At 44.9% G+C, this 26,999-nt stretch overlaps 1 protein-coding gene across 1 annotated transcript in view; it reads left to right on the top strand.

The window, feature by feature from the left end:
• NMD3 (NMD3 ribosome export adaptor) overlaps positions 1-26,999 on the top strand; it is a 101,351-nt gene that overhangs the window by 61,276 nt on the left and 13,076 nt on the right. Inside the window, exons 12-13 of the mRNA XM_085635227.1 lie at positions 18,575-18,687; positions 22,612-22,684. Coding sequence (XP_085491353.1) covers positions 18,575-18,687; positions 22,612-22,684 — 186 coding nt within the window. The remainder of the gene's footprint in view (positions 1-18,574; positions 18,688-22,611; positions 22,685-26,999) is intronic.

The raw sequence follows: 26,999 nt of genomic DNA, 5'->3' as shown, positions 1-26,999 counted from the left end.
TGTAAGAACCTTTAGTAGGCCAAATCATATGTTTCGTATTAAGGCAGTATGGTGGTCAGAATCCTGGTTATCAGCCAAGAACATCGCCAAAGGTTATAACTTGGCTACAAGGATAGGTAGGTTACCTATAGTAGAAGGTCACAAGCAGTAGTTCCTGTTTGTTTCTACCCAAGAGCAGGGTCTCCATTTTGTTGGGATACGCTTTAAGAAGTTAAAGCTCCTCCATTGCTGGATAGCACCCAGTCTTGCAGGTTATAGTATGTTCATTTGTATAGCGCACAACTCATCCGGCAGGGTATCTTGGTTTTGAAGCTGTATCTGCCGAACCAGGGTCGTGGCTAGGTGAAGTGCCAGGTCTTAATTGTCTTGCATAAGTCAAGAACTGAGGAGGAGGCTCTGATCTACAGGTTGTTCTAGGCTTGGTGCAGTGTTTGAGTGGGGGGGGGGGGGGTGCCCTGGTTGATCTCGCTGCCGTAGAGGTGAAATCTTTAACTATGGCAAAAGATTTCCGTGGTGCTCAGTGCTGCTTTTGATGTCCTCAGTGAGCGCGAAGTGATTGTTTACTCAAATTCACTGATGATGGTGTCTGAGTGCGGATATGTAAGTGCTCTTCTTGGTGTTGCTCTGAATTAGTGTCCATCACTGTTCAAGTTGCTTGCAGAGGCGTTTGGTGAGGCTGAACTCTTTTGTGTACAAACGTACTTGCGGTCTGGTTCTCATGTCTTTGATGTCTTGGAGAGGAGCCACTGTAACTTTGTAGGCAGTGATCCAGGCATTGAAGTTGGTGGTGGTTGTTGTCGTGGCTGGTGGTGTAGGAGTTCGGAAGACAAGGATGCTTCTGAGATCTTGTTCCAGTCCCACCGTCAAGATGTGGCAATAGTTTTAAGGTCTCGCGCCTAGCGTTGCAGTGCATAGCACTGCTCACGCAGCGCGAGACCTCTTGTACGGGGTTCTGAAAGCTGACCACACACTCGTGCTTGTGGTTTTGCTGTCCCCGTCTGCCATTGGCTTTCACGTGTTTTTTTTTTTTTTTTTTAAATGCAGCACGCAATTGGGCAAAGGTGGGCGCATGTCCCACCTTTGCTCCGCCCATTCCCGCCGGTGTCTAGCACATGCATCAGCGCGGCACAGACAAGCTCCCTTGCCCCTGCTCCTCTGTGGTGCATGCGCACCACTGGTTTTAATTGTTGCGATTTTCCTGATGTGCTTTGGTTCAAGGTAGATGTGGGTCTGGATGAGAATTGCAAGGCGATCAAGCGCTGCCTTGTTTTTAACATGCGTCTCCTATGGGATGTAATGTAGCTTGATTGATGTGAATTGTACGACTTCTAGCCGCCAGGAAGGTACCGTGAATGTGCCTCGTCGCCAGCGGTGATGCGCCTCCAATAGGTCTTCTCGCCGCCGGGAAGGTACCATGAATGTGCCTAGAGTAATAGGCCTTCTTGCCCGGGAAGGTACCTTCAGTGTGCCTTCAATAGATATACCACCCCCGGCTCCTTCAGCGTGCCTAGAATCGGTCTTCTTGCCCCTAGGAAGGTGCCTTCAATGAGCCTAGAACATGACTGGAGGGAAGGTGCCGCAAGTGAGGCTTCTGGGAGGTAGGAGTGTGCCTCCTTGTGAGGCTTCTCGTCTTAGAACTGCACAAATTGCACAAAGTGGCCAACAGGAGACGAAAAATGGAGGAATGCAGGAGGCAAGGGGGCGCAGCCTGTATGCACAGGCATTTATTCCTGCAAGAGAGCTCCCTGGCGCGGGGATTAGCACCGCAAAAGGGGGGGCAACAAGGTGCTCCCTGGAGGGTCCTCATCCCAAAAGGCTCATCGTCGGTAGGAAGGCTAGCTCCCTGCAGGAGAGCCCTCTGCGTGCACCGAGGTGCCTTGAATGAGTGACCTCACTCGCACTGAGGTGTCCTGGTGCAAGAGGCTTCTCTCCCGTAAAAAGGCTGGCTCCCTACAGGAGGCCCCTTGGCGTGCACCAAGGTGTTGCACCAAAGATTAACGCAAATGGCCCCCATGTGCTTTGCACAAGTGCCCTCACCCGCACTTAAATGCCGTGGTGCAAGAGGAAGGTTACCACCCCGCAGGAGGTTACTCGGTATGAATAACATCCGTGTCTCCTGAATCTAGTTTCACGGCCATGGAAGGTGCCCTGGTGCGTCTCCTGCCTGCAAGGGTCTTGCACTGAAGCGTAAGTTGCATTGTGTGCACATCTCTTGTGCATGCTGCTGCTAAGGTACTTTCTTCAGCCCCGTTCCTAAACTCTCTTTTGAAAGTAGGCGCAGCGCCACCAGGAAAGAATGAGCCTGGCACTGCGAAGGTTGGCATTCCATGCCCACGTTACTGTACGAGTCGCACACGACCCCTTGCAGCTCTCAGTTCTCAGTTCCGTTAAGAACAACCTTCTAGATTGCTTTACTTCGCCCCACCTGCCCCGCCTGTAATGTCCCTCCCTGGGCTAAAACCAGTCCATAGCCTTCATTACACTCCCTTTCCCCAGGGGCAGCCTCGAGGGTGTGTACCCTCCCCCATTGGCGCACCCGTCTTCAACCTCTGAATGCAAAAGGAAGGTTGTGCGGGGAAATTTTTAAAGTCGAGTGGTAACAAGACGTTAAAGTGGCGAGCGTTTTGTTATCAAAGTTTTCGAGGAATAACAGCCAGAATTGGCCCCCTTGAGAGGGTTTACTTACCTGCCCTCAATTAAGGGAGAGTGTCTTTTGGCTATACACTATTTAATATATGCTTGTTTATTTACAATATACAATGTGTATTAACATTTATCCATAACGTACAAATCGCCTGCCTGGGCCCCTAGAGCCTTGTATTTACGAACTCCTGTGACCAACGCACGACGTATACCAGCTGCGAAAAAGCCTTTAGGAAAGAAAAAAAACCTTGTTCGAGGCATGTGGGCTGCTGAATTCATATCTGTGCATAGATCGCCGCCTAGTGTTGGGTCCGGATGTTTGCACGTTGTTGTCCTGGAAGAGTCTTCGAAGTATCACGAGATAGGTGACTCCTCCCCTGGACCACAGTGCGCATGGGCATCCTCTCCATCCCTAGATTGTTTTTTTCCGCCATTGGGTTCGGATGTTCTTATCTTAGCTCAAGTTAGGAAAATTCGGTTTAAGGCCAAAAGGCCTTTAGTTTTCGTCGGTACTGTTCCCGTTCGGTATCGACTACTTTCTTTACTAGTTTAGACCCTTCTTCCAGCCTTTCGGATCCGTTTGGACCGAACATCGAACTTACATCGACGATGGAATCGAGGACTCCATTCAAACGGTGTCCTTTATGCCACGCAAAATACCCTCACATCGACGTCCACCCGGTATGCAACAAATGTCTCTCACCGGATCACGATGAGTCGAAATGTATGGCCTGTGCCCGATTCCAATCGAAGAAGACCCTCCGGAATCGACGGGCGGCGAGATTAGAAGCGCAGCAATCGGCGCCTGCCCCGGCCAACATCTTCAGCACCGAGGACGAGGACGCAGAGAGCGTGGAAGAAGTTAACTCCAGCCCCGCTTCCGAACACGATTCCCGATCGGAAGACGACGATGAAGTGCTTTTTCAAAGGGAAGAAGTCATCGACGAGGTAGGAGACTACGATGAGGCCTTTGGGGCCGAAGAAGATAGCTCCAGCGAGGAGCCCGGCCCACCCGTCGATACGGAGGCCGTTAAAGTGCGTCATTCTAAGGCTCAGGTCGAGGGATCGCCTCCTGGCCTTACCCGAGATCACTCTCAAAGTTCTTCGGGCCCGGCCTCGAACATCCCGCTCGAGCCATTATTAACAAAGACGACTGGATTCCCTTCAACGAAACCGAAACCAATCGTCGCACCAGTTCCACCGAAAGTGAAACTAACTGCAATCGGCTCGAAGCCCTCCACTCCGACGCCAGCAAAGGCCGTCTGCCCCGAACAAAGTAAACGGGATTTCGGCTCCGAACTCACTGCAGCGGATATCGGCACCGACCCGAAGAAAAAGGCCCTCTGTCCCCCCCAAAGCGCCTCGGCCTCCGGCTCCGAAGCCGTCGGCCCCGACCACCAAAGTCAAAATGGCCGCTCCATCTGCGTCCACATCGAAGACAGAGGCACACGCCAAGTCGTCGACTCCATCGACCGTCGATACCTATCTTCGGATCGATGACCCCATGGCTACAAAGCAGTCGGCGCCTACCTCCACGGTGCCGACCGGCTCCAAAGAGCCTTCTGCGTTCTCGGTGCAACAAGTCGCGGCCTCGTTGCAACGCATTAGGGAACGGGCAGCCCTCCGATCTACGTCGGGCCCCGACACACACAAGGCCCCAAAAGCACCCGTGGCGCCAACCAGCATCACTTTTGGCTTGCCGCCGCCCACGGCGCCGAAGATGTTCGAGATCCGAACACGTGTCCGCCAGACACAGTCCCCATCTACTGGACACACAGACTCTGAGCCTCCACAGCCACAATTCATCGACGCCGAAACTGGTAAACTGATGCTCCGCAAGCGGAAAATCACACCAGAGACAGGACTGGACTCCTACAGAATACCTCTCTAGCACAAATTGCCAGCGGGGTCGGAACCAGTTCTGTATGAACGCTTACAAACCTCCTATCAGGATCCTCAGTCCTTTTCTCCTACGCCTTTGGAGACGGACGCAGTAGAGGACTACATGGGAGATGATACCACCTACCCTGGGGATGTCGATCCTGATGAGCATCTGCAGGACCCAGATCAGGCATGGGATGACCCTACAGACCAGGGTACCGCGCCAGATACCCAGGACACGCAGCTCTACAGCGCCAAGACGTCTCCCACAGAGGACACTGCTGCCTTCAATGCCCTCATAGAACGGGCTGCCGCAAATCATGGAGTAGAACTCCATTCTGACACTGTTGAAAAAGACTTCTTAGTGGACACTTTCGCCTCTTCAGAAAGAACTGTCAAAACTCTGCCCATGTTAAAAGGTGTTCTCAAACCTGCAAGGGACATTTTCAAAGAAACAACTAGGGCACGGGTGCTAAACCCCAGGATTGAAAAAAAATACAAGCCTGCACCCGGAGACCCTATGTACATTAGGGGTCAGTTACCTCTGGACTCCATGGTGGTTGCTAACGCTCGCAAACGAGCCCATTCGCAGACATCAGGTGATGCTCCTCCCCCAGACAAGGAGTCCAAAGTGCTGGAGACATCGGGCAAAAGAATTGCAGCGCAGGCCGCAAACATCTGGCGCATTGCCAACACACAGGCACTCCTGGCCCGTTATGATCGTTCACACTACGACACGCTAGAATCACTACTCCAGCATTTGCCAGATGAATACAAAGAGGCAGCGGAGCTCCTCATCAGAGAGGGACAACTCCTCACCAATGCATCCATCAAGTGCGCCCTCGATGCCGCCGACACAGCAGCAAGGGCAATCAACACCAGCGTCATGTTACGACGACACACATGGTTGAGAATCTCAGGATTCAAGCCAGAGATTCAAAACAACATCCTAAATCAGCCAGTCAACCCCGACTACTTATTCGGCCCTGAGGTTGACACTACCCTCAAAAATTAAAAAAGACACTGACACTGCGAAATCAATGGGGGCTCTGCAGACGCAGCAATTTCGTAGTGGCTCCTTTCGTCGCCCCGGGAATAGAGGAGCAACTAGAGGCCAGGGGTCACAGCAGCAATACACTAAAGGGGGCACACAGAGTTCCTACGATAAAACCAACAGAGGTGGATATCGTGGCTCCAGCACCAAGGGCAGAGGACGTGGTTACGGCAACACTAGGTCCTCCCCCAAAAACAAACAGTGACGCCCTCTCCCTGCCCCCCGACCACATAACACCTGTCGGGGGGGGGGGGGGAGACTCCAGCGGTTCCTGTCCACGTGGAAAGCCATCACCACAGACAGGTGGGTCAGGGACATTATCCAACACGGTTACTGTCTCGAATTAACCTCCACTCCACCCAACATACCGCCAAAGCACCGTCCTATGTCCGTAGAGCACTTAGCATTATTGCAGCAGGAAGTGCTAAGTATGCTGCAAAAAGGTGCAATAGAGGTCGTGCCCGTCAACCAGCAGGGGACAGGGGTGTACTCTCTGTACTTCTTAATACCAAAGAAGGACGGGTCACTCAGACCTATACTAGACCTGAGACCCCTCAACCACTACATTCTCTCGGAGCATTTCCATATGCTCACCCTACAGCAGGTTCTCCCGCTGCTCAGCCAGGGAGACTTCCTTGCAACACTAGACCTCAAAGATGCGTATTTCCACATACCCATACACCCATCACACAGGAAATATCTCAGGTTCACCATTCAGGAACAGCACTATCAATTCAAGGTTCTCCCCTTCGGGGTAACAACAGCACCCAGGGTTTTCACCAAGTGCCTCGCTACGGTGGCTGCACATCTGCGGAGACAACAAATTCACGTCTACCCATATCTGGACGACTGGCTTGTTCAGGCAAAGTCAGCCCAGCAATGTGCCAGCCACATGTCCCTCACCATTCACCTTCTTCACAGTCTGGGATTCTTACTAACTTACCCAAAATCACATCTCCAACCCGCACACGTACGCCAGTACCTGGGCGCGACCATAAACACTCTGGCAGCCACAGCTCAACCAAATTTAGTGAGGATCAACAGCATGCAACTGCTGATCTCAAAGTTCAAACCTCAACACTCCCTTCCTGCGCGAGTGTTCATGCAGTTGATAGGCATGATGGCCTCCTGCATCTTCATAGTCCCGCACGCAAGACTACATATGCGCCCGCTTCAGGAGTGCTTAGCACGTCAATGGAACCAGGCTCACGGGCAATTAAAAGACCTAGTGTTGGTGAGCGGTCGGGCATACAACTCTCTGCATTGGTGGAATCCGCAAAACCTTTGCAAGGGCCGACCGTTCCAGGAGCCTGTTCCACAAATAATACTGACAGTGGACGCCTCTCTCCAGGGTTGGGGAGCTCATGTACTCACTTTCACAGTGCAGGGACTATGGACGACACAACAAAAGAAGATGCACATCAACGTTCTGGAACTGATGGCAATCTTCCTAGCCATGAAGGCATTCAAAGTACACTTGTGCAACAAAGTCGTGTTGATCCGGACGGACAACATGACTGCCATGTACTACATACAGAAGTCGGGAGGAACACACTCTCCACAGTTGTCTCATCTGGCTCAGAGCATGTGGAAGTGGGCCATTCAGAGGAACATATTCCTCATGGAACATATTCCTCATGGCAGAACACCTCCCCGGCAAGGACAACCAGATGGCGGATCTGCTCAGCAGACACAGCCACCAGATGCACGAGTGGGAGCTACATCCATCAGTACTCCAACCGTACTTCCGACGGTGGGGTCATCCAGAGATAGACCTATTCGCCACAAACGAAAACGCAAAATGCCAAAGCTTTGCCGCCAGGTTCCCACATCCTCAGTCACAGGGCAATGCGATATGGATGAACTGGTCCGGCAGATTTGCGTACGCTTTTCCCCCAGCGCCATTGATACCGCTGGTGGCACGCAAACTGCGACAACACACTCTGACACTCATCCTAGTTGCTCCCACATGGGCGCGCCAACCATGGTATACCACCTTTCTAGAACTTTCCGTGGTGCCGCATCAGAGGCTGCGGATCAAACTCGCACTTTTAACGCAGAACCATGGCGAAATTCAGCACCCAGATCCGCGACAGCTGAACCTGGCAATCTGGCTCCTGAAGTCTTAGAGTTTGGCTACCTAAACCTGCCACCTGACTGTATGAATATCATCAAGGAGGCCAGGAGACCCACTACTAGAGCTTGCTATGCGGCTAAATGGAAGAGGTTTGTCATTTATTGTACCAGCAATCACATTAACCCGCTAGACGCATCCATTCAAAACATCATCTGTTACCTCTTACACCTATACCGATGCAATCTGGCATACACCTCAATACGTATCCATTTAACCGCAATAGCAGCCTATCTCCAAAACAGGCAGCACCTCTCTTTATTCAGAGTGCCTGCCATCAAAGCCTTCTTGGAGGGACTCAAACGAGTAATTCCCCCAAGACACCCACCAGCACCGGTGTGGAACCTCAATTTGGTCCTCACCAGACTGATGGGTCCACCCTTCGAACCTCTCCATTCATGTGAGATTCAAATCCTCACCTGGAAAGTAGCTTTCCTAGTAGCAATTACTTTCGTTAAGAAGAGTTAGTGAACTCCAGGCACTGACCATTCAAGAGCCATTCATACAGGTTCACGCAAACAGGGTCGTACTACGTACCAACCCAAAATTCATGCCTAAAGTAATATCGCAGTTCCACATGAATTAAACTATTGAACTGCCCGTTTTCTTTCAAAATCCACAAAATGTCGCTGAGAGAATGCTCCATACACTAGATGTAAAGAGGGCCCTTATGTACTATATAGACAGAACTAAGGACTTTAGAAAGACAAAACAACTTTTTGTTGCCTTTTCTCCACAACACAAGGGCAACGCCATTTCCAAAGCGGGAATAGCCAGATGGATCGTTAAATGTATTCAAATTTGCTATCACAAAGCTAAACGCACATTAACGATTCCCCCACGAGCCCACTCCACACGAAAGTTAGGGGCGTCCATGGCTTTCCTGGGGAACATTCCTTTATAGGAAATATGTAGAGCAGCCACATGGTCCACTGTACATACATTTACCAAACACTACTGTGTAGATGTACACTCAAAACAGCAGGCGGCTGTAGGACAGGCTGTTCTCAAAACTCTTTTTCAGACTGCTGCAGCTGGCACGGGTAGCCGCCGCTAATAGGAGGTACTGCTATGTATTCTATGCACAGATATGAATTCAGCAGCCCACATGCCTCGAACTGAATATGCTACTTACCAGTATGCATCTGTTCTTGGCATGTAGGGCTGCTGACATTCATATCGCCCACCCTCCTCCCCGGCGCCTGTAGCAGCTGCAGCTCTCAGAATTACTGTATAGCATGGTCATCTCTTACTGCATCTACTCCATCACTGCCACAATGGCGAAAAACAATCTAAGGATGGAGAGGATGCCCATGCGCACTGTGGTCCAGGGGAGGAGTCACCTATCTCAGGATACTTCGAAGACTCTTCCAGGACAACAACGTGCAAACATCCGGACCCAACACTAGGCGGCGATCTATGCACAGATATGAATGTCAGCAGCCCTACATGCCCAGAACAGATGCATACTGGTAAGTAGCATATTCAATTAGCGCTACAGTTCGGTCAAGACAAAGGCGACCGTACCGGCGGAGTTACCTTCTCCGACTTTTAGAAAATATACATACTTAGTCAAATGCGGTCGAAGTAGCGAATGGACTGCGACGCGGCGGCTTTTACACTTTCAGATGGGTCATGCTGGGCCCAGGTGTCCCTTTGCAAAAGGGAATGGGCGTGACGTCATTGCAAAGACTGGAACTAAAATACCCCGTGCTAATATATACCATTATTATAATTTTTATGTTTTCTGTATTTTTTTTAAAACGCTGCATCAAGCATAATATACAGTGGGTGATTAAACACAAAATATGCGCAGGCCTGCGTGATTCTCGACAGCTATTCCTTGCTGGAAAATCCTAGATTCTGAAAGTTTGGCATTATGATGGGAAAAATTTAAAACCAGAGGGGTGAAACGTACGTGTATTTGTTTATATTTTTTTGTGTGGAGTGGATGAAAGCAACAACCCAACGCGTGTTTTGAGCTGGAAACTGGCTTATTTGGTTAATCGGTATCTGCTGCTATCTGTGGACGGGGTTCGAATCTCCAGTCAAATCGGACCATCATGTTTCCAAGGTTGATAATTAACTAATTGAATGTCACCGTAGTCCCTAGAAGTGACAGGTGTTGGTCTCTGCGCAATTAACCATCCAAACAGACGTGGCAGACCATATATGAGGGTACAGGAGAAACTCATTTGTTTTCAAATCTTCTGAGTTGGAGAGTAAGTAGGGGAGGGAGTACCGAAGAATGAAGGTATCCATATGAGTGGGGTCATGAGTGTATTTACTTTCTCAGCCTGACAGCAGCCCCTGTACAAATCTGAGAATAATTGCTGTTTCCAGATCTCTCCAATCTTAAACTTTGGCCACTAAAGACACCTTTCCATGAAATGACCATGTCACAGAAAGGACACATCGTGAAATGATTGGACTTCGTCTTGTTTTCCCCCATAGGAGTAACCTCTGGCTCTGTGGAAACTGTGGTGAGCGGAGACAAACCTAGGTGCTCCTGGATTCAAGGCTTATTGGTTCGTGGGCTAGATGAAGAAGCTTTGTCCCACAACCCCCTTTCTGACAGCTGTTGCACTGTTTGACACTGGCATCTTCGCTGCATGCAGGTGCCGCGAATGACTGGCTGCTCCACAGGCACAGGCTCCCCATATGACACATTGGTTATTGGGGTGTGTCACTTATTGACTGGAAAGTTTACTCTGCGTGTACAGCGTGGTCTGTGGCTTAACATGCTGCTGAGATTAAAGGAGAGTGTCCTGTGCTCTCTCTCGGACTCCGTGATGCACTCAATGTGTGTCGTGCACACTTAGTCGTGGGTTTGTTTGATCTTCACTCTCCTTTGCTTGCTTTTTATTCATCAAATAACAACAACAATACCAATACTGATGCTTTTTTAAAATCTCGTTTAACTACGAGGGAACATATTGAAGTAAACAACATGAACCATAGACCTCTCTTTCAGTCTACTTAATCAACACATTTCTTTTATTTATTTCACATAGTCCATCACCAATATTTTTTAATTTTTAGAAAAGAACCTGTACACAACACTACTACTACCTCCTACTTTAATAGCATGATCTGCCACTCTTTTCACACCCATATCACCCTCCTCATACATCTCCATACATTCTCATTCACTATTCCGATTAATTCACCACATCATCCAAAAAGCTCAATCACAAATCCTCTCACATATGAATGACATTTTTTTTTGCAATCACTAAAATTAATTCAATGCAAGCCATAGAAATATACTAAACATAGTAACCACTAGATCTAACAATTCAGTTAGTTCACAATTCTTATGGCTCAAAAAGAATAGGTCTACGTGTTTCAAACCCCCCTCCAATCCCGGGGTTCTCAGCAGGACCTGTAAGCTAGAAACAGAAAAAGAACTCTTTCAGTGAAACTGAATGTCCAGCAGACTCTTTTTGCATACTACGCCACTAATCTCGAATTTGGCTTACCTCAGTCATGAACTAGATCAGCCGATCTAGAAGATTGAAAAGAACAAATCTATAACGGGAGACAACAATCAAAAATGGGCCAAAGTCTATACCAATTCATAGTCGAGTCACCAACAGACATTTAAGCGACACACTCACATCTCGCTTACATTGTAAGTTGTATGTCTTTTTCTTTTTTGGTTAAATGATATCTCCAGTGTTCCAATTCCTAAAACACCAAAAGCGACTTGTTATTATTGCCCCATTCACAAACTGATTTCCACCTTTAAATTAAAATGCATGAAAAGAGACAGATAACTCACTTGGGACATCATGGGTGTGGTCTCTGCTCGTCCTGCATCGTTTTTTTTGAGAAGGCGTTTTTTGAGGAAACGTTAATATTTTGTTTCACCAGCTGTAACAATGAAATGAAGTTGAGCTTGGGCTGATTTAAAAAGATAAGAGATTAACGCTTTATTTTTCTCTCATTTTGCTTGTATACCGTCGTACCTGGTCTCCATGTGTAACGGGTCTTGCACGCGCCGCAGTCCACTTACTCTCATTTGGCGGTCTCGTTACCGCAGGCTGTAGTATCGGTAATTTCGGTTTCCTAGTCTCGCATGTTCATGGGAAATGTAGTTTGTGGGAAAATTGTAGTTTCTTTCATTTTGTTCGTCTAAATGAAATAACCAACACAAGTCCATTCATTTCTTTTGACGGAAAAAAGCAGGAATCCTCTATAAATAATTAAAAAGTGGGTCGAATCAGCGCTTTTGGGATGTATCTTATATAAGTGTTAATGGCGAGCTATCACCAGCAAAACAAATGAAGCTTTATTAACCCCTTCGGTGCTCATGACGGAATGGTTCCGTCATGACCCACGGTTGAGCTGTGCTCATGACGGAACCATTCCGTCATGACCACGCCCGCGCAAGATTCCGTCAGCACAGCGGCGGAATCTGCGCAGCATCGAAGGGGTTAAATACATAGTTTATTTGAAAAAAGACCAGAGTGGCATCACCACTTCTTCTATCCAGATATTGTGACAAGTTTAACAGATGAACTACAAATCGCGATCCTTGCGAGAACACTTACTGTATTGAGTTGAAAGGTCAACTTATCCCAGTTTATAGATTTCTGATAATTCATTTAGCCCATTTATCGCTGTATTGAATTTCACTATCAGCATTGCTTCCCTCCTTGATAGTTTTATCTCTAGATTGCCACCTCTCAAACATTGTTCCACTTTGGAAATTACCGTCCATTTCAAATCTTTTGCAGTATGGTTGTTCAATTTCCAATGATTGACTAATGGTGCAGTTTGGACGTTTTTGTTGATTCTAGATTTGTGTTGAGAAATTCTTATTCTGACCTCTTGGTTCGTTTTGCCTATGTAAAGCAAATTACATGGGCACCGTATCCCGTAAATCACGTTTTTGCTTTTACTGTTAGTGAACGACTCGTGTTTCCAATGAATTGAATTGTGTGTAAACACACCTTCTTCTGTGGAAGCACAACAGATGCAAGTTCCACATTTATGATGGCCAGATACTGGCGGGAGGCCTACATAATCCCTTACAGAAATCTGTTTTGTTGGTGGCATCGCTGCTCGTACTATTTGATTAGCAATGCTGCGATCTTTTTTAAAAGCGGATTGGTGTTTAAAGAATGGTCTAGATTTTTTACCAGATGCCAATTCTGATTGATCACTTTCTTTAAAACGTTAGAATTTGGACAGAATGTTGAGACACAAACTATTCTTTCCAGTGCTGGTTTTTTCTTTTTTTCAAGGTAAACTTCTCGAGGGGTCCACCATGCCCTTTTCATGGCCTTCTTTAACAGTTTTTTTGGGTAGCCTCTTAGTTTTAAATTTTCTAGCAGTTTCGTTGCGTGGAGCATGTATTCATCTTCGTAGAAGCAATTTCGTCTCACTCTAAGGAATTGCCCATTGGGCAGGTTCTCTTTTAAATTCCTAGGGTGATTACTTGAAAAATGTAATACTTTATTTTGGAAAGTTGCTTTTTTGAATAATGTGGTCACCAAACCCTCTTCAGCTGGATATACCTCCACGTCTAAAAAAGCCATCTTTGTTCTTGAATGGTTCATACTGAATTTTATGTCTTCTGTTCTGTTATTCAGCCATTCATGGAACTTACAGAGATTTTCTTCATTGCCTGTCCGTACCATGAATATATCGTCTATATAACGAGTCCAATTTCCGATGAATTGGAAGAATGGATTGTCGTTATAGACTAACTTCTCCTCATATTTTGCCATGAACAAAACTGCTAGCTCTGGGGCGAAGGGACACCCCATTGCTACTCCTTTCACTTGGTAGTAAAAATCACCATTGAAATTAAAGTGGTTTTTCTTTAGCGCAAAGCTTGCTACCTCCATAATGAACTCTTTTGGAACCCTTGTTGGTGTTGCTCTACTTTCCAAAAAAGAAAGAATTACTGCCATGCCTTCATCCTGGGGTATCTGTGTATATAAAGATACCACATCTAATGTCACTAGATAATGTATTTCCTTTTCGAATTCTACTGGGACTAGTTTGTTGATTAAATCAGTTGTATCTCGCAAGAAAGATGAAACTTCAGGCATGAATGGTTTAAAAAAATTATCCACAAATTTGGAGATTGGCTCCATTAATGATTCACAGCCTGATACAATGGGTCTACCAGGTGGTGAAGTTTCACTTTTGTGTACTTTTGGAAGGACATAAAATAAAGGAATTCTGGGATTCTTATTTCGCAAGTACTCATTCTTTTTTTTTACCCAGAAATCCTTGTTGATACCCTTTTTCCAAAATTGTAAAAAGTTGGTTTTGCAAATCACATGTTGGATCCTTATTGATCTTTCTACCGCATTCGTTATCTCCTAGCTGTCTCATCACTTCCGATGTGTACTCAGATGTATCCCATACAACAATAAAGCCGCCTTTATCAGCCTGCTTGATTATAATTGAATTGTCCTTTTGAAGATTTGATAGAGCTTCCATTTGAGATCTAGATGTATTGTATTTAACCCATCTTTTTTTCTTTTCCATGTCTGTAATTGCTGACAAGATGGTCTTCTAAAAAATTACCACTTCTTTTGGAATTTTATTAGCCGGTGGGCAGAACGACTATTTTTTTCTTTAAACCGTTGTTTTCCATCGTCTCCGTATATGGGTTTTCTGCAAAAAAGGTTTTTAGCCTAATTTTCCGACAGAATTCTATGGCTTCTGTTTTTAGTCTCACAAAATCCTGTGTTTTTTGAAGGAACAAATGTTAAACCTTTTTTTTAATAGGCTTTGTTCATCTTTAGTTAAGGTTTTCTTTGATAGATTGTATATCGATGATACCTCTAGTTTTTGTAATTCTGTCGGCGGGTGGACATCTCCCAAGGTTGATCGTTGAATCTTATCCTTCCCCGTGTTTTTCGTTGACCTCTCTAAAAAAGGGGTTTGTTGTTGTTGAAAATTTCTTCTTCTATTAGGATTTCTACGCCCTTTGTTTCTCCCTCACTCCCACTTGTGAAGGATGATGTTTCCGAGAATGTTATAAAATTGTTTGAAGCTCTTCCTTGGAATTCTGGAAGGTATCTGTGTGAATCCACTCTTAAATAAAAATCCGACTGTAAGTATGGATACACTTTTTCTAATGCAAAGTTTCTTTTGTCTTTTTCAAATTTGTTGCCTTTTTGATTTACAGTGTAGTCTTTAAATTCAGATATTTCTTTCTTGACTTTTTCTAATAGTGCCTTAGAATCTGTGATCATCTGATTTGCTTTGATCTCTGATTCAAGAATCTCTATTTCCTCAAGTTGTTGTTTGGAAATTCGTTGTGCAGTTTCCACTGTCAGGACCATTAGGTCTCTGCTACATTTTGTCTCAATGAAGCTATACCCTTTCTTGTATAGCGAATCCTCTGTAAAAACTACTGGAATATTTTTGATTTGCAGACCTCCCGGGATAGTACCTGCCTTCAAATGTTGGATCAAGAAATGTCCATGTAAAACTGTTCTTATTTGTTTTTTCTTTAGTCTCAGAAGTTTATCAGACTCATTTTGATTTTTTGCCGAAGCACTTAGAGGCCGAAGCAAAAAGAGGCGGGGCATCTAGTAATTTTTTTATATGTTCCTCACTGTATGCAAAAGTATCTCTCTCTGTCATTCTCTCTGTCACACTGTAAAAACGTCTTTATCAACTTTCTCAACTCAAACCTCAAAAAATTCTCCTCTCTTTTATATAAATCAGGGGAAAAAATCACCTTCCTACTTGACCACCTCTGTGGACTAGTTACAGCACTAACAAAACCTCACAGATAGGTCTCTGCTAAATAAACCAATTCCAAGACTGGGTTTGGGCTCAGATCAGTAAGGCCAAGCCTCCATTGAACCAAATAACAACAATACCAATACTGATGCTTTATTTTAATCTCGTTTAATTACGAGGGAACATATTGAAGTAAACAACATGAACCATAGACCTCTCTTTCCGTCTTCTTAATCAACACATTTCTTTTATTTAATCACTAAAATTAATTCAGTGCAAGCCATAGAAATATACTAAACATAGTAACCACTAGATCTAGACTAGACTCCATTCACATTAGCATGTAGGGGGCTGTGAAAGAAACTGGGTTTTGTTTAAGCCTGGGCAAAGCACTACACTACGCTTGCGTAGTTTGCGAAGTTCGCGCTACTTCGCACTACGCGAACTGCACGTAGCACAGTGCGAACACGCATAGCGTCGTGTTGCGGTCATTTTTTGCTTGCTCGCGGTCCTCAACGTCAAGTTGGCGACCGCGAGCAAGCAAAACGACATCCTGGCGAGACTTTTTCCTTGTTCGCGATCAGCAACATCTAGTTGGCGATCGCGAGCATGGAAAATAAACCTCCCGGCGAGATTCCCAACGCGAGGAGGTCAGGTTTCTCATTGCGAGTGGTCGAGTATGCTCGCGACCGCTCGCGATGAGAAGCTTCTAGTTCACGTTGAGAAAACTGCCGCTCGAGTAAAAATCTACTCGAGCAGCAGAAAACTACAGCTCGCACTGTGCAAGATGCCATTTTCAATGATTGCACAGTGCCGGTTGCTTGTCCGCAGTGTGCAATCATTGAAAACGACATCTGGCACAGTGCGAACATGGTACTACGCAGTTCGAGAAGTGCTACGCGTAGCTCGCGTAGTGCGAACTGCACTTTGCGTAACTTCGCGAAGTGCTACTTCGCGAACTACGCCCAGGGTTAGTTTTGTTGCAGTAGTCCCCCACTTTTTGCCTGGTATTTGATGCAACTTTGACTGAAGCACATTGGGTTCCTGCTAACCAGGTCCCCAATGCCAGTGTTCCTTCCCCAAAACAAGAGTTGGTCAATTCATCCCCTAATTGTCAGGCCTTTATCACCTCTTTAGGTACCTAGTAAATGGTACCTAGGACATATATACTAAAAAGGGTCCCTAAGAGCTGCAGCATATCTTGTGCCACTCTAAGGGACCAGCACCAAACTCCTACAGACTCCCACTGCAGGCTATGTGACAAGGTTCCCTAAAAAGTGAAAATATGACATGGCACACACTTGTGTGCCTTGTCCCCTAACACTGCCCGTAATATTTGTAAGTCACGCATACAGCAAGCATTACACCCCTAAGGCAGGGTGCATTATATTGCATGCGAGGGCATATCTGCATGAGCAGATATGACCCTGTAATGTTTAGTTCCATTAATATATATTACAACTGAACAAGAAAGCTATCTTAAGGTATGTATTAGGGTCTGGTCAGAACGAGTTTCCCAGCTACTTAATGGCTTCGCTGAAACCTGTTATGTTTGGTATTATTAACCTTAGAGGTACTCCCTGAACCCAATTGGCCCTCTAGTATGCTGGCTGACTGGCCCTTTCCAGCCTGCCACCACAGACTAGTTTCTGACCCCCTAGGAGGTGAGAGCAATACTCTGAGGTCAGAAACCATGTCTGCTCTAGTGGGAGGTGTTTACACCGCCTCCTCCAGGAAGGCTAGTAAATCAGCAGATCTTCAAAGGCCTCTTCCACCTTTGATATATGGCCCATCTGGCACTAGGACAGGCGGGTAAATTAACCAGGCAAACACAAGGAGATGATAGATGGAGCGCCGAAACTTCTCAGACACTCACCCCCAATCACAGATCTGGGTTGAATCCATCATAGTTCTTTAGCTCACTTCGCCACCCCAGGTTAGACTCAGCCATATGCAAATCAGTCTTGACCCTGTTCCTCATGGGAGCAGTCTAGCCGAACTGTCAGGCCAGGTGCACCCCAGCCCCGCAGTCTGAGAAGTGGACCAACAGTGTCCCTACATGCCCAAGCATCTCGAAGACTGAGCCCCCCCAGTGCCCCCCGGACTTGCCCCCCAGTCCGAGCTTGCAGCCTCTTTTCAGCCGGAACGTTTCTCATTGAAGTGAAAGGGGCACCCAACACCGAAACACACCCCTGCACCCGGCCGCCCCAGAGCCACTGAGGTGACTTGTTGGTGTTGACTTGGACCTTTCCCCCTACTCACCTTAAGTCCAGGAGAACAACCCTCTAATTCGCTGACAAGTGCCCGAATGCAGTACATGTTTTCCCCCATAAAATATTATGACTCCAGAAATTGAGCTGACAACTTTTGAAACCTGTGTAAATTCAGATCTCGAAAAGCACCTACCTGAACCCAATGCTCTGGGTATCTAAATTCATATAAAAATAAGTATTATTTTTATAAATTGGTTTTGGAGTTCTTCATTGAGTATGTGCTCACTTACTGCTTTTGTGTGTGTGCAATAAGTGCTTGGCACTACCCGCTGATATGCCTAACTGCTCGCCCACGCTACCACAAAAAGAACATTTGGGTTATTTGTGCCTCTGTAGACCAACTGGGGTTTGCCTAGACTCTTTACCAAAGTATACCTCTTTTTGGTCCACTATATAAAGAGCCAGCTTCCTACAGTTGTGAACTTATTAACTGTGAAAAGTGGATAAGTGAATATGACTTACAACTATTCTTGCTTTTATGGATTTTGCATTCTTAACAATTAGTAACTGGGTTTAAGTTTGGATTTTGCAGCCAAGTTACAATTTTCGTTTTACTGTGCCTGTTTTTTTACTGCTGCCCTGTTGCTAGTAGGCGGTAAATGTAGCTCTATCTTCCCTCATCTATAGGGTTTCACACATGATGAACACTGGCCAGTTGAACTGCGAGCGGTCTATATAACAGTTGTGCAGAGACGATATGCTTTGAATGCTCTGTTCACATAAAGGAAAAACAGAGGGCATACCTTATTTTTACATTCTGTCAAAGGGAATACTTTGAAATCGTTGGCATTTTAGCTGTCCACAGCTACTTTTTTGTTATACTAAAAATGTTATTGACAGTTTGCTTTTCTTTACATTTTTTTTATTTAGCACACGCTGGCTGAGGTTTGGGTGCAAAAAACCTCTGAGATGAATACAAGTCAGCAGTATCACTGCCGCACTCATCTGGGACACCTTCTAAATCCTGGAGACCTAGCCTTAGGGTTTGTATTACTAGTTCTAGGATGCTATTTCAGTGTGTGATGTGCTTTTTCAGTGTGGCTGAATAACTCTTACCCTGTCGTCATCTAAAAAAGGGACTATATGTGAAAAGATGTACAATTATTCTAGAGGTTCTGATTGCTGACATATGCAGATTCATTATCAGTGGTTTTATTAAGCGCAAACCTTGTGACTACCCACATCAGAGCATCTTTCAATTTGAAACCTTCTTGAATACATTGTTTGCCATACTATTATAGTGTTATTATTTAAGAGTGCTTCAACGTGTTGCGCATGACATATCTATTGTTTAATGCTAGTGATCCGCTTAGGGTTTGGGACGTATACGTCTTTACCTTGAAGATAGTAGGACCTCCTATGTGATCTGAGTGAACTTAAGGTTGGAAAAATATTAGTTATTGTCAACAAGATACACTCTATATATTCCTAAATCTGAGTTTACGGAGCTCAAATTTGTCGTTTTCTGACCATTGACCAAGTGTGAATAACTAGCGAGCCTCTTCCATATTGACAGTGTCAATCTTGAGTTCTCTAGGGTAATATATAGTTCTTTTATTTATTTTTATGTTTTTATTTTAATTAAACATTTGTTAATTGGTATCTAGAAAAGACAACCACAGGTGCTTAAAGAGATAGAGATTACATCTTCCAGGAGTCGTCAGACTGTTCAACTCACTGTAAAGAAATACCCCCAAGGATAATCAATCATAGACAGTCATGTCTAATGTAACAATAAGTCTATTTGAATGTTGCTTATAGGGGGTATCCCATTGCTTTTATGAAGGGGATTTCAGTGGGTAGTGCAATGTAAGGAGATGCGTAGATCATAGAGGGGGGCCAATATTATAACAAACAAAGATTCGGAGATGCAAATAAACAAGCCTAACAAGCACAACTGGGTCACCCAACTGTGCCAACGCTGCTAGTCAGCAACACATACAAATGGAAAATACAGGTCTTTAAGTGGGCGGATGGGGGGTGAATTGGGAGCGTACCCCCCCCCGCTGCCCTTCTCCGGCACAGCAATAGGTGGTCACATCAGCCAAATTCTCATCTCCAGTCCCCCACAAAAAGCTGGAGGGATCCGCTCTCAAACTACTGTAGCACTAGGATGGTGTGTTGGGGGTAATAGCGACCAAGACACCCCCCTATCCTCCCCGGTCTAGGGTTCATTTATCTCTCCTGCCAAGTCTCCCACTGTATCCACCACCCCTCCCTCGAGTGAACCATTAGTAGCCTTTGAGTTCCTCCCCGGTCCCCCCCCCAAAGTCAGTCTAGATGCTCCCAAGCCACTAACCCTTCGGTCCATAAGTCATCTATAGGGCACCTCTTCACAGCCCTAGTCCCCTCTCTAACCAGTGCCCTCTTCTCTTGCTCACTGGGTCATATCAGAGCTCCAAATCTCCACCACAGGGCCAGTCATTGATTTTCAGGCCATGGCTATGGGCCGTTTGGCTAACGCCAGGGCCAGATCTACAAAAGCATGCCCACGTTTTGTGTTTTAGCCCTCTGGAATAACCCTAAAATACAGGTCTCCAATGAACGGGGAAGGGAGCGCTTAAGCGTCCAAATGGATGCAAACTGGAACAATACCAAACTTCTCTGTATTTTGGACAAGGGTGAGATTCACCCCCATAAAGCACCTGGATTTTATGCTGTGTCATATAGGTCATGTGAAAATAATTAATTTGGGTATATTTTAACCTTTTGTTCCTACAATTGTTTTGGGAATAGTCAATATATTTATCATTCAGGGTCCATAATATCGCTTTGTATGGTCTTTTACCATCTATCCCGTAGAGTGGATAAAGGGCTACGGACCATTGCTGCGAGGAATCAGTAGAACCAGGTGACTAGGTGTTTGGTGTCGCCCAATGAGACCAATAATTGCAGGACTGCATGAGTCGTGGTTTCGACCCGAAATGCCCGAGTCAGTGCCTCATGCATAATAAATTGGCCCAGCGGCAAGTCATACTGAGCGATCAAGTCTGTCAATGATCGTAACGGACCCAGCAGACAACAGTCCCCCAACTATCACCAGCCCGGCATCTGCCCAGGCCGATAGTTGAATGGCTGTGAAAAAGGAAAGGCGTTCATCATGGGGAAAATCCCCCTAATGGGAGCGCAGGTGCATAAAGAAACCCCCACCCCATACCCCCCTCCCACCAGTTCTCAAGACACATCTGCACCAGCATTTCAGAGCCACGGACAGGAGTACCCCCAGGTGGGATTGTCCCCGCCAAGCAAAGGAGTTTTGCAAGTAAGGTTCCCAGGTGCTCAGACTGTCCTGTCGCCACAGCTCTTCTTGATTAGCTCCGTTGAGCCATAATGTGAATCATTTAGGTTGATAAGCCAACAAATAAAATTCAAAATCCAGAGCACTCAACCTCCCTTTTTTGGGGTGGCCAGTGACATCCGATGACTACCTCTATGCAAGTCCCACATCAGTGTCTAGTTGTTTAAACCATGAGACTGGATTACCTCTACCGGTAGGTTAGCAAAAAATATAGAGTAGGTTTTGGAGCATGACCATCTTAGGCACTGAGATCTAATTTGAGAGCATGCCAAAAAGGAACCCAGGACATTAAGGATTGGAGAGCCTGCCCCAATTTACCCTGTCTTGGGTCCTCCCAGCGAATAGAAAATCTGGATCCCCAAGTATCAAAAGGAGGTGGGTGACCATGCCAAGTCCAGAGGGAGACTCCGCGCGCATTCGCACAAGGGCAACTGGAATATATGCATCTTGGCCTCATTGCCCCAGTAGTCCGACACTTCCTCGAAATCCTGTGGAATTTCGAATGCCTTTGCAATGCCCGATGTTCCGCCCCTTAGATAGAGGAGGATATCCTCTGCATAGAGTGCAATGAGATGTTCCTTCAACTTCTATACTGGATTACCTGCCCTCCTGTCTAAAGAGCCCTTCAAGAGACTCAATAGCCAGGGCAAATAGAGGGGGCGACCGCGAACACCCCTGCCTTGTGCCTCTAGATACCTTATATTGTGGGGAGAATGTGGCACCGGTCTTAACCCGAGCCGTTGAGAGCTGTGTAGGACAGTTTAACCCATTGGACCTATCTCTCCTCTAGGCCCATCTGCAGCATTGCCTCGAACAAGAAGTCCCATCACACTGTGTCAAACGCTTTTTCGAGGTCTACAAACATTAGCACGGCATCCCCTGCAAGCTCGAGTCTCAGGGTGAAACATTACATGATACAACCTCCTAAGATTCAGAGAGGTGTTACGAGCCGGGGTGAAGCTGCTCTGGGCCCCATGAATCCATGCCAGAAATGTGTGGTGGGCAGCCGGAGAGCCAGCACCCTAAAGAGGATTTTGAAGTCCAAATCCAGCATTGAGAGGTCTCGGAACTCAGTTACTCGGGCTCCCTGTGTCTTTATTTTAGTGAGGGAGATAACAACTGCATCTTTGGTGGACTCAAGGGAGTGTACCGATTCGCAAGGAGTCCGCATATAGTTTTCCCAGCTGTGGGACCAGAGTCCCATGCTGCATTAAACTCGGCTGGAAGGCCTTCCGAGCCAGGCGTTTTCCATAGTACACACATCCCCTCATGAGCTCCAGGTTATGACGCCTTCACACAGCTATGAGATGTCTGCGGTAGTATTTTCTGGGGAATCTTTTTCGTTGGCAATTATTGTCAATGTTTGCAAATAGTAGTACTTAGATAAGGCAGAGAACATGTGTATATTCAGACTTTGCAGTGAAGATATGGCTTAGGGCTATTGCAAAATCAATTTATGACAGTTTCCACAGTTAAAGACGTCCTCAAACTTTATAAATTACCATAAGCTGCTTATAGTGTCTCTAATTTGATATGACTGAATGCAAAGTGAAACCTTATTTATTTTTTCATTGGAGGAAGTTGTCATAATTTCTATAACTCTCATTAGGTTTGATTTGGCCAATTGCAATCTGAATGACGAGTTTGTGAACAAGATGAACCCTCAACATGTCCCTGATGTGGTAAGTATTTTACAACTCACAGGTTAAATAGAACCCAAATGATTTACCCCTTCTTTAAGTGTTCGTTGGAACTGTTTCTTAACATGTTTATATTTTCCTTATTTTTTTTTTTTAACCCTGCCAGCCACTTGCTTGTGAATCTCTTAAATCATTTTTGTCTTTCTCCGCTTGTTATTTACCATGTTTTATTTGTTAATATTTAGAAGCTTTCCTAGCAATTAAGTGACATAAATGCACCCTACTTACATTTGTATCCAAACAAATGTATTATTTGCTCTAAGATTATTATGAGATTTGGTCGGGTGACCTCACCATATAATAATGTCACAATCTCTGTCGTCGGGTCCAGTTAAGTTTATTTAAGAAAACCCTTAGCTCAGTCCTGGGTAGCTGTGGCACAGAGCAGTCCGGCCTAATCAAAGGAACCTGGATAAAGCATTTAGAAGTACCAAAATAGGAAGTAAGAATTATTGAATGTGTAAAGTACTAAACAAGACGAGAATTACTTTGTTAAAATGGACGCGCCATTGGCATATGTAGAGGCTATAATAAGATATAATAGTCCTTTGAGGCTATTATACCCATGCTGCCGGAAAGGGATGACAACAAAGACACTGACAAAGGCCCGTGAGACCGAAACGCATCTGTCAGTTTTATGGTGGTTTTTTTAATAAACCATGTTGGAAAGTACTACAGAGTATGCTGCGATTCCTTTTTCTGTCTGTCTGTCTGTCTGTCTGTCTATCTATCTCTCTATCTATCTCTCTATCTATCTCTCTATCTATCTCTCTATCTCTCTATCTATCTCTATCTATCTATCTCTCTCTATCTCTCTATCTCTCTCTATCTCTCTCTATCTCTCTCTATCTCTCTCTCTATCTCTCTCTCTATCTCTCTATCTCTCTCTCTCTCTCTCTATCTCGCTATCTATCTCGCTATCTCGCTATCTATCTCGCTATCTATCTCTCTATCTCGCTATCTATCTCTCTACCTATCTCTCTCTATCTCTCTCTACCTATCTCTCTATCTATCTCTCTCTATCTATCTCTCTATCTCTCTATCTATCTCGCTATCTATCTCTCGCTATCTATCTCTCTCTATCTATCTCTATCTCTCTCTACCTATCTCTCTATCTCTCTCTCTATCTCTCTCTCTATCTCTCTCTATCTCGCTTTCTATCTCGCTTTCTATCTCTCTATCTCGCTATCTATCTCGCTATCTATCTCGCTATCTCGCTATCTATCTCGCTATCTCGCTATCTATCTCTCTATCTATCTCTATCTCTCTCTACCTATCTCTCTATCTATCTCTATCTATCTCTCTATCTCTCTATCTATCTCGCTATCTATCTCTCGCTATCTATCTCTATCTCTCTCTACCTATCTCTCTATCTCGCTATCTATCTCTATCTCTATCTCTCTCTATCTCTCGCTATCTATCTCTCTATCTCGCTATCTATCTCGCTATCTATCTCTCTATCTCGCTATCTATCTCTCTATCTCGCTATCTATCTCTCTATCTATCTCTATCTCTCTCTACCTATCTCTCTATCTCTCTCTCTATCTCTCTCTCTATCTCTCTCTATCTCTCTCTCTATCTCTCTCTATCTATCTCGCTTTCTATCTCTCTACCTCGCTATCTATCTCGCTATCTATCTCGCTATCTATCTCGCTATCTATCTCGCTATCTATCTCGCTATCTCGCTATCTATCTCGCTATCTCGCTATCTATCTCGCTATCTATCTCTCTATCTCGCTATCTATCTCTCTATCTCTCTCTATCTCTCTCTACCTATCTCTCTATCTATCTCTCTCTATCTATCTCGCTCTCTATCTCTCGCTATCTATCTCTCTCTATCTCTCTATCTATCTCTCTATCTCGCTATCTATCTCGCTATCTCGCTATCTATCTCGCTATCTCGCTATCTATCTCGCTATCTATCTCTCTATCTCGCTATCTATCTCTCTATCTCTCTCTATCTCTCTCTCTCTATCTATCTCTCTCTCTCTATCTATCTCTCTCTATCTATCTCTCGCTATCTATCTCTCTATCTCGCTTTCTATCTCGCTTTCTATCTCTCTATCTCGCTATCTATCTCGCTATCTCGCTATCTATCTCGCTATCTCGCTATCTATCTCTCTATCTATCTCTATCTCTCTCTACCTATCTCTCTATCTATCTCTATCTATCTCTCTATCTCTCTATCTATCTCGCTATCTATCTCTCGCTATCTATCTCTCGCTATCTATCTCTATCTCTCTCTACCTATCTCTCTATCTCGCTATCTATCTCTATCTCTATCTCTCTCTATCTCTCGCTATCTATCTCTCTATCTCGCTATCTATCTCGCTATCTATCTCTCTATCTCGCTATCTATCTCTCTATCTCGCTATCTATCTCTCTATCTCTATCTCTCTCTACCTATCTCTCTATCTATCTCTCTCTATCTATCTCTCTATCTCTCTATCTATCTCGCTATCTATCTCTCTATCTATCTCTATCTCTCTCTACCTATCTCTCTATCTCTCTCTCTATCTCTCTCTATCTCTCTCTCTATCTCTCTCTATCTATCTCGCTTTCTATCTCTCTATCTCGCTATCTATCTCGCTATCTATCTCGCTATCTATCTCGCTATCTATCTCGCTATCTATCTCGCTATCTATCTCGCTATCTATCTCGCTATCTATCTCGCTATCTATCTCGCTATCTATCTCGCTATCTATCTCGCTATCTATCTCGCTATCTCGCTATCTATCTCGCTATCTCGCTATCTATCTCGCTATCTATCTCTCTATCTCGCTATCTATCTCTCTATCTCTCTCTATCTCTCTCTACCTATCTCTCTATCTATCTCTCTCTATCTCTCTCTCTATCTCTCTATCTATCTCGCTCTCTATCTCTCGCTATCTATCTCTCTCTATCTCTCTATCTATCTCTCTATCTATCTCTCTATCTCGCTATCTATCTCGCTATCTCGCTATCTATCTCGCTATCTCGCTATCTATCTCGCTATCTATCTCTCTATCTCGCTATCTATCTCTCTATCTCTCTCTATCTCTCTCTACCTATCTCTCTATCTATCTCTCTCTATCTATCTCTCTCTATCTATCTCTCTCTCTCTATCTATCTCTCGCTATCTATCTCTCGCTATCTATCTCTCTCTATCTATCTCTCTCTATCTATCTCTATCTCTCTCTACCTATCTCTCTCTCTATCTCTCTCTATCTCTCGCTATCTCGCTATCTATCTCTCTATCTCGCTATCTATCTCGCTATCTATCTCTCTATCTCGCTATCTATCTCGCTATCTATCTCTCTATCTCGCTATCTATCTCTCTATCTATCTCTCTATCTCGCTATCTATCTCTCTATCTATCTCTCTCTATCTATCTCTCTATCTCTCTATCTATCTCGCTATCTATCTCTTGCTATCTCTCTCTATCTATCTCTATCTCTCTCTACCTATCTCTCTATCTCTCTATCTCTATCTATCTCTCTATCTATCTCTATCTATCTCTATCTATCTCTATCTATCTCTATCTATCTATCTCTCTATCTATCTCTCTATCTATCTCTCTATCTATCTCGCTATCTATCTATCTATCTCGCTATCTCGCTATCTATCTCTCTATCTCTCTATCTATCTCGCTATCCATCTCTCTATCTATCTAGATCGATCGATCGGTTGATATCGATCGGTGGATCTCTGTCTATCTATTTCTATCTATCATTTTTTTTAGTTGACTTATCCAATGGTGCGTGACAGTCCGTGGCTTGAGAATGTTTGGAAATACATATGTGCATCACGTATGCACACGCTGAGGGAATGACCAGGCATTTCTTTTTCCTGATGCACAGCATCATCAAAAATCATTTGCAAAGTGAATTGGTCCAAAAAGTGCGATCTCTTGCCTTTCCAAATGCTTGTTTCTTTACGCCGATCAGTGCGGAACTGACGTTCTCTTCCTAGAACTTACCTGTGAAGTGTAGTGTAGTTGTATCACCTTAAGTCTTAAACAGTTTTTAATCGGAAAAGGATGTGATCAGTAGTGGGTGTGGGGAAGAAGGATAAGGTGTTAAAACTAAATACTTTCAGAGACCGTTTATAGGCCTAAGTTGTTGCATTTTTGGTAACTTAAGTGCATAATTAGTGCCAGTGTTTTCCGGTGCTCTGCACCGGCACTTATTTTATGAAAACTGGCACATATTTATGGTGGTCCACCACTTGGTGACGCTGTTGGTCTGTTTTAGCAGAGAAAAAAAACACATGAGCAAAGTATTGAAACTATTAAATATAGGATTAAAAATAAAACCAG

The sequence above is a fragment of the Triturus cristatus genome, chromosome 11 (genome assembly GCF_964204655.1).
Source record: "Triturus cristatus chromosome 11, aTriCri1.1, whole genome shotgun sequence".
Lineage (NCBI taxonomy): Eukaryota > Metazoa > Chordata > Amphibia > Caudata > Salamandridae > Triturus > Triturus cristatus.
This window is presented reverse-complemented; position numbering and strand designations above follow the sequence as displayed.